At 38.3% G+C, this 8,955-nt stretch overlaps 2 protein-coding genes across 2 annotated transcripts in view; one reads left to right on the forward strand and one right to left on the reverse strand.

Moving 5' to 3' along the window:
• The window catches only part of LOC146460139 (uncharacterized), a 39,017-nt gene extending 30,218 nt beyond the window's left edge, over positions 1–8,799 (reverse strand). Inside the window, exons 1-2 of the mRNA XM_085088317.1 lie at positions 8,662–8,799; positions 8,307–8,360 (exon numbers count right to left, since the gene is read on the reverse strand). Of these exons, the coding sequence (XP_084944443.1) occupies positions 8,307–8,360; positions 8,662–8,733 (126 nt within the window). The 5' untranslated portion in view covers positions 8,734–8,799. The remainder of the gene's footprint in view (positions 1–8,306; positions 8,361–8,661) is intronic.
• LOC146460115 (uncharacterized) overlaps positions 1–8,955 on the forward strand; it is a 457,503-nt gene that overhangs the window by 363,567 nt on the left and 84,981 nt on the right. The window lies entirely within an intron of this gene.

An 8,955-nucleotide genomic window follows, 5' to 3' on the forward strand; every position in this document is an offset into this window, starting at 1 on the left:
CCGTCAGCCTTGAACCTCATTGTCCTCACTGTTTAGCCTTCGCTGAACACTCTTTTCCATGCACTATTATTCTACAATGCTGATATGAGGCCATACTAATTTGTCGCTCAATGCTTCAAGTTCTCCATGCAAAGTTGAAATATTTGAGCTCCTTATTGTACAAACACCCTCTAAACAGGTCAAAATCAGACCCCAAATGCCAATTTCTTCAATTAAACTGGCCCACAACTAAAAAACAGTGTGAGATAAGCATAAGCATAATGACAGCAACTTGTCATCACTGCACATGAATGTAACATGATACTTGAGCTTAGGTATGTACTTATCTCGCAAGTACAACTCAAGCATCATATAATTTTTTTGATAACAGGTATTAACAGAGAAATACCACTTCTTTTTAGCATCACATTGCCAAACAACATACTTCTTAATGGCAACATTAAAATATTCATTCAGTTCGATTAGCAATGCAGTCAAACCTCAATTATCCAGACCTCATTTATACAGACTTTTCGATTGCCTGGACTTGCTTCTCTGGTCCTGTGTTTTTCATAAATATTAATAAGATGTGATCTTGAAAAAGTGAAGAAATGAAAAATTCAACAATCCTTCCAAATGTATGTTTAAACTCCAGGGCTGAGTTGCTCGAAGCATGGTTAGCGCTAACCATTGGTTAAGAGGTATTAAAACCTATAGGTTGTCATGGTATTTAACCCGGGTTAGCGCCAACCATGCTTTGAGAAACTGGGCCCAGGATTTAATCTGTTTCGCTTTGGCTTATGTAGACACATGAACAATCCATTGTAAACTCAAATCACAGCCATGTCTATGAAACAAAAGCAGTCCATTCTCTCAATAAAGGATAAATGGAGTGGTTCATGGTTCTGCCCATGTCCACGAATCAAAATACTCTTTTGCCATTGCTTGCTATGACCCAAGCCTGTCTAACTTAATTCGCTGTTTATGAATCATTCAGAAAGGAGTAGCTAACTTGGGTGGCAATTTTTTCATATGATTGCATTATTTTGCATGAAAACAACTGTAAATACATCAACCATGGAATAAATCCTTCGGGTCGACACTAAATTCAATATCAACAATATGGGTAGTCTGAAATGTCAGCCGTCTCCTCTCCCTAACCCACAGGGGGCGCAGGAGAGAGAGACGTCTGAATTACGAGCGTTATAATGTCGTCTGTGACGTCACATACTTTTGGGAATATGGTAGGTAGTTTTTGATTGGTTCTTCCCTAATTGAAATAGGTAACGAGCGTTATAATGTCGTCTGTGACGTCACATACTTTTGGGAATATGGTAGGTAGTTTTTGATTGGTTCTTCCCTAATTGAAATAGGTAACCATTTCTTATTGGTCGAACTTGCGAAAACAGATATTTCATTTCGGCGGCGAATATAAAGTGTTGACAGGCCAGACACAACTCGTAAGTTCCTGGTGTGAAAAGTGACTTCTCGTTTAACATGGTTTTGCTCTCGCGAGTATTTCTCTTTAAGATTTTCCTTTTTGGTATGAGATAAGTGGGAGGCTCTTTCAATATTTCTCGAGCCGGGTGGTAAGTTGTGAAGATGGGAAAAATTTTATTTCGCACTTTCTCGTTTTGTTGTAAAGCCGACTTCCGTTCAGTGAATTTAATCTCAGAGGTTATTTTTTTCAATGAGATTGTGTTGATAGCCTCTTGCCTGAAGGCGCGTTTTGAAGTTGGTGGTATTGCAATAGAATAATTTCACTGAGTAGTTGGTTCTCAGAAGTCTCAGCGATTCTACAATCATGCGGGAATCCTTGACATTCGCACGCACTTTAAACCTACAGAGACTTTCCAGTACACATTTTTCTTCCTGCCACCCACCGGGGTCAGAAAAGGACTAATAAAAAATGAAGCCCTGAGACTTCTTTGAAACACCTCCTCTGCAAAATCATTCTATTACAACATCATCCACTTCAAAATGCACTTTTGGGCTAGAGGGTACCCTCACAATCTCATTGAAAAAATAACCTTTGATTTTCGCTGACTGGAAGTCGGCTTTACAACAAAACGATAAAGTGCAAAACAAAATTCCTTCTTTTGTCACAACTTACCACCCGGCGTTGCCTAACCTCAAAAACATCTTGAGGAGCAAATGACTTTTAATTCAAAACCAACCATTGCTTCGAGAAATATTCTGAAGGACCTACTCTTATTTCATACAAAAAAAGCAAAACCATAACGAGAAGTCACTTTTCATACCACGTTAATATGAGTAGTGTCTGGCATGTCAACACTTTATTTACTAATAACATTTATCGGAACATTTTTCAATTCATCTTCAGTGGAAAATGAAGTGCGATCCCGTACATACATTCTTGATGCTTTGTCTTCAAATTTTACGGCTTACAAACCGCACACAACCTCCTATATTATGCATGCTGCAATGCTTCCATGCGCTTCCATGACTCGTGGCCGCCATTTGGTTTCAAAGGTTTTTATTTATGCAAATTTGCATAAATTACTGTGTGACATCAACGGACGACATTATAACGTTCGGAATTCAGACGTCTCTCTCCCGCACCCCCTGTGGGTTAGGGGGAGGAGACGGCTGACATTTCAGACTACAATATGGGTACAATCCACTGGCGTTTTGTGTGAATTTTGGTCATTAGTCATTTTGCTTGGACTATTTATAGAATGTGATTACTGTAGTATATATGAGTGGGATTTTTAAGGCCATAAAGTTGACAAGAAAGAGAGAAAAGCATTTAGATTCATGCACATGCACTGAAATGTGAACCCCTCCACATAAGCAAACAATTATTTCATGTTTAGAGAAAGGACAAAAAGGAACAGATTAAACACTTGAGTTTGGAATCAGCAAGCGGCAGATCTCGGATGAATGATGGACTTTGCTATGCAATCATGTTGTCGTTTGTCAGACAAAGGGAAGGTTTGGAAGACAGGCTGGTGTCAGACACAACTTATGTTTATTCATTGAGGTCTGAATGGTTTTATTCATCGAGCAATTAAAAATGTTAACTATTGGTGAAACATGTCCAAACTGTGATGTAAATGAGGCACAGGAGGATGGACAAGGGACAACACAGATTTAGCGGGGGGAGATTAACCAACAAACTTCAGCGCGAGGAGCAAAGAAGAAGGAGACATCAGGAAGCCACAGAGTACCACTTCGAATCAACTATCCACACAGACCTAGCTTCGTGACGTTTTGCTAGTCATGTATTTCTAGTAAATACATCATAACATACAGGCTGTACATACATGCAATTCTGATCTATTCACAATTAAATTCTGTTTTCTTTATTTAAATTTGTTCACATTACTTTGTCATTAATTAATATTCATATTTTGGATTATCCCAACTCTCTCTATTATCCAGATTAATTACTCATTTCCCAGCAAGTCTGGATAATGGAGGTTTGACTGCACTCTGTTGGAGCATAAAAATATTATCCCCTGTAATTTCCTAATTGATGAACAATGGCTGCCATAAGCACCCCACCACGCAGTCAGCGCAATCTAAATGCATTTAAACACATTTATTCTAACAGTCCATCTTCAGTAACACCTAACAGCAAACCTAAGATGAAGAGGACCAAGGAAAATGACCCAGAAGAAGATAAAATAGAGAAGATATCACTTAAAGATGTGTATGATCTTGTCAAGCAATTGAAGGTCTGAGAGCATAACCGACTTATGTCGAATTTTAGCGCAGCTTTCGATTTAGCATGGATTTGTACGAATTTTGGCTCTCCCTGCTTTGGAAAACATTTCGCAGTTTTACAATCGTGGACAAAACTCCTTGAGAAAACCAAACGCGAACAGAACAAAAACCACTTGCTTACTTCTCCCTCCTACCCCCTCCCCCTATGCAATGAGAAGCGAACACAGACAGCCAAAAAACCACTCACTTACTGTTTCTCCCTTCATAATTCTACCACAGTTACTTCTCCCTCCCCCCGTCCCCCTTATGCAATGTTGATGTGGGAAGTGATGCTTGCCAGGAAACTGTTCGTGACCCAAAAGACAACATTGAGCCAAGGGGAGGGGGAGGGGGATTTGGTAGTTTGCTTGTCTACAAGTGAACGCGTTTGGAAGGCAAATTTTTTTATAGGTTTTGTCCACGGCAGATTCGTTTTCCAAATTATCGGTAGGCTAAAAGTTTCCACTGTCCACGAGCCGTGTTTAGCCGCACCAGTTGTTGTTTCTATAAGTAACGTTTGTGATGATATCATGGTTTGCTTTTGCAGGTTGTAACAAGCCCAAAATAGATCAAGGCAGTCGGGATAAGCAACTTGCGTATCGTACTGGCTAGCTGGTTTCGCTTTTGTTTGGTGAAGTTTGTAAACGCACGACATCTATGGATCTTTTGAAAAGTTATGAAATTGACAAATGCAGTTCACAGGAACTGGTGGAAATGTTGTTCAAAGAATCCCTCCTTGGTAGTCATGACTGTGCCGTGGCGAATTTTTCAATTCGATTATCAAATCCCGCGGGAGCATCAGAGACAAATCCCGCCATGTGCAAGGTGTTTTGCAAGCCTTAGTTGTGGTTTGCCAGGCTTGAAATTCGGTATGTAACGATTAACTTGACAATTTCAAGGCAATGATTCAATGAAAGTACGATTAACATAGATTTTCAACGGTTAACACCGACTGCTCTTAAAAGTAATAGATAGTCTTTACCTTTTAATAGAACTGCCGTTAATCGTTGTTAATCGTTGTTAATCGTTGAAATGGCTACATGTCTTCCTGTTAATCGTGTAGAATGCTAGTATTTTGCGTTATCAAGAGTGATATGTCGACAAACGGGACAAAGCTGGATTTTACGCCAGGAAATGGACACATTTTCTCTTGGAGAATGTCACTGTTTACATTTCGGACATTCCTGTCACGTACGTAGTAGTTTGTAACAGAATCAAATAAAAGCGTGACAGCATTCTTTTCGTTGCTCCCGCGGAAAACACCGCTTTCGTGTGCCGTGTTTCAAAGACAACGAGTGTATATTGAATACAAGTATTTAATCCTCAGTGCATTGTCCTTTTGGTCATCCAGTGTCTATAATGTTACCGATATATCTTTACAAGATGGTAAAATTTCTCAATGGCATTAATACGAAACACAAAGCGGCGTGAAAAAAAATACTGGACAATGGTTTTCAATCGAATTGCAGTTCACATGCAACAGTTTGGACAAATCCGAGCTACATCGAAACACGGGCTGAAATTCGACATAAGAAGGTTATGCTCCCAGCCCTTCAATTGAATATATGAATATTATATTCATATATTCATTTGGTCAACCCCGTAGGGAATAGCTCATAATATTATTGAATATATGAATATTATATTCATATATTCATTTGGTCAACCCCGTAGGGAATAGCTCATATGAAGGTCTGAGAGCATAACCGACTTATGTCGAATTTTAGCGCAGCTTTCGATTTCGCAGGGATTTGTACGAATTTTGGCTCTCCCTGCTTTGGAAAACATTTCGCGGTTTTACAATCGTGGACAAAACTCCTTGAGAAAACCAAACGCGAACAGAACAAAAACCACTTGCTTACTTCTCCCTCCTACCCCCTCCCCCTATGCAATGAGAAGCGAACACAGACAGCCAAAAAACCACTCACTTACTGTTTCTCCCTTCATAATTCTACCACAGTTACTTCTCCCTCCCCCCGTCCCCCTTATGCAATGATGTGGGAAGTGATGCTTGCCAGGAAACTGTTCGTGACCCAAAAGACAACATTGAGTCAGGGGAGGGGGAGGGGGATTTGGTAGTTTGCTTGTCTACAAGTGAACGCGCTTGGAAGGCAAATTTTTTTTATAGGTTTTGTCCACGGCAGATTCGTTTTCCAAATTATCGGTAGGCTAAAAGTTTCCACTGTCCACGAGCCGTGTTTAGCCGCACCAGCTGTTGTTTCTATAAGTAACGTTTGAGATGATATCATGGTTTGCTTTTGCGGGTTGTAACAAGCCCAAAATTCGACATAAGTCGGTTATGCTCCCAGCCCTTCAATTAAAATCAGATATAGATACAATTGTTGCGAAAGTAGAAGCTTTAGAGAAGCAAATCTCTACTGTTGAAGTCAAATTAACAGAAAAACTAAAACAGGAGACTGAAGATTGAAGAAGAGCTTAAGAGATTGAAGAAGAGCTGAACACCTCATTTCAGATGTTAGAAGAAGGCTATCTGCTGGCAGATATTTACCTCGCATTTTTCGTTGTCATTCACCAGCATAAACAATATTGTTTGAACTAAATTATTGCCTAAACATTGAACTACAGTGACTGTAATAATTTTGAATCAACAGAAAACAGTTTTCTGATCCCGTTAAAAATAACTCTTCGAGAACTAAGTAAAAACACCGTAAAACAATTATAGTTCAGGAAGCAAATATCATTTGTCAAAATTAACAAGCCACGTGCGATATAAAACAGATAAATAAACAACATCTTGTTGCTTCACCAATTTTAACTCAAAACATTAACTATATTTTTGCACAACAGACAGGAAGAATTGATTCGATATCCATAGTAAATCACATCATATTAATGATTAAATCATTAGATTTGCATATTATAAAAGGCATCCCAAGTAATTCACAGGAAGTGTGTAACATGAGTCATTATTCACACAATTTGGTTTACAGAACATTCCAGCGTGTGCGTTGAAATGGTTTTTTTTTTGTTAATTGAAATGTTGAAATGTTTTCGAATGCAGGCATGCTGCTTCCAATGTCATTTTTGGCTAAACTTTGAATGAAAAAAATCTAGTTCTGAAAAGATTTTCTAGCTTTGCCAGGTCCCCAGAGTAGGCAGTTTACCATAGTCTAACAAAGTCAAAAATAAAAGAAAAATTATGCAAGTTCCGAAATCGGCGACATGTCAAAATTTGACAGTCAGACTACAAGACGATGGGACGCTAAATATTGTTGCGGGAAAAGATTGATAGTGCGTATTTATGTATTTTATTAGTGTGCTATTTTGTATTGATTTTCTGTTATTTGTTTATTTGCTACTTAATCAGGACTCTGTTTAAACTAGCTATGCTAAACCAGACTTCCTGTATAAATAAAAAAAAAGAATTACACTGTACGATCCAAAAAAAAAAATGTGAGAAAGCGAAAAGCGTTCTTTTCAGGCAAATTCTCGCAATTATCTTCCAACTTTACTGAGAAAAAATGGTTTACAGCAAAACTGATAGCTGTTTGATTCATTTGTGGGTTTTAAATATAATTGGCAATCATTTAATACAATTCCGCTTTGAATTTCTCAAAATGTTCAGGTCTTTGCAATGTTTTATTCTCAAACAGACAAAGAAAGCGCAAGAATCCTGCACCAATTCTTGATCTCGTGATAACGCTTGCTGACATTAGCGGTCAAATTTCTGCAACCGTGAACAAATTATTTCGGTCTCAAGAAGAATGCATACTGTGACAAATATCTCTGGTGTGAGCTTACTTGGATGATTAATTTTGTCGCCACTGACACAACTCTGAGAGCAAGACAAGATTGAAGGTTTCTGCGTGGGAAAAACATTTCGTGACACAAAAATAACAGTCACTATAAAAGAATGACTTGGAGAACCTTATCTCATTGGAAAACATGAAAACAGCAGAATCTTTTTAAAGGCCAAGAAAGATTAGATTTTCCATGTAATCTGAGACACCATATTCTTTCTGAAATATGTAAAAACCACGGAAATTTGATACTGTTTTGATTGTTTTGTTTCTACTGGTGCAGTGTAAAGCGTTTCTTTCCCCAGCGCCCTTGAATGTGAACTTGCATTTGGAATTTCCAGAGGGATATATTTTTTTGTGGACCTATTTTAGAAATTCCAGGGGGGAGGGGGGTCATATGAATAGTCCCTTCCATGGGTGGGGTATGGATATTTTCTGGAACCACACATTCAATAATCCTAGCAGTAGGAAGACTATTAACAATATTCAAAAGTGGTAAGGGCAGGAAAGAAATATCTAAGCTTATGTTTAACCAGCTTGCAAATCAAGTAAATAAATACACATATAAATATCTTACCAACCAAGTTCGAGGTCCGTACTTTAAGTTACAGACTGAGTTTTTTTCCCGATAAATCAATGGGAAAAACAAGGATCTCTAACTTACAGCAAAGACTGAGAAAAACGAGGTCAGTAAGATATTAATTTTATTATATCTCTGAGGTTAATCGGGTGCGCGAGAAAGGAAACTTTAAAATTTAGCAACCATAGAGTGAAATACAGCCCAAAAAATTGACCAATCACCCTGTGTGTAAATCACATCATCATATAATTACTTACAACAAATGACAACTTGCAAACTTTGATCAATATTTGCTCCAGTTCTTCCACGTTCTATTGGAAAAATCGATAAAAATGTTACCAGTCTGTTCTTCCAGAAAAATCAAATTTAACAGTGTTCGAGGAATGGTTCTTTGAAGATATTGCAACTGATTGTTGACCAAAACTCAACAAAACCCCTATGACAACGTCGCTTTCAGCTTTAATACTGGAAGTCAAACTTAGCCAAAATTATACGACAACAAAAACAGCTCGTAGAATGTTCCCTCAGTAAGGACTTGTTTCACTTCATGTAATTTTAAATAAATGTCAAAGGACACTTTGAGATATGGAAACAAGTATTTGACGTATTTACCTGTTCCCAATGCCCTACTTTCAAAATGGCGGCCATAGAGTGGGCAAGACGGCTAAAGCCTCTATCGATCATCTGTCGGTTGAAATTGCACTTTGCTCGTTTCTATCGATCGATCCTAACACCTAAAGAATTAATTTACGTTTGATAAACACTGAAAATAGCTTGACTAATAACTTACCTTCAAATAGAGGAAATTTTACTTCCTTGTCACTCGATCACAAGGTAGCATCGATCACAAACAAAAAGTGAAGCTACAGGCCCGGTTACTCAGCTCAACTGTGGGTGAACTGGACT

This window comes from Pavona decussata, unplaced genomic scaffold (genome assembly GCF_977016875.1).
Source record: "Pavona decussata unplaced genomic scaffold, jaPavDecu1.1 SCAFFOLD_214, whole genome shotgun sequence".
Taxonomy (NCBI): Eukaryota; Metazoa; Cnidaria; class Anthozoa; order Scleractinia; family Agariciidae; genus Pavona; species Pavona decussata.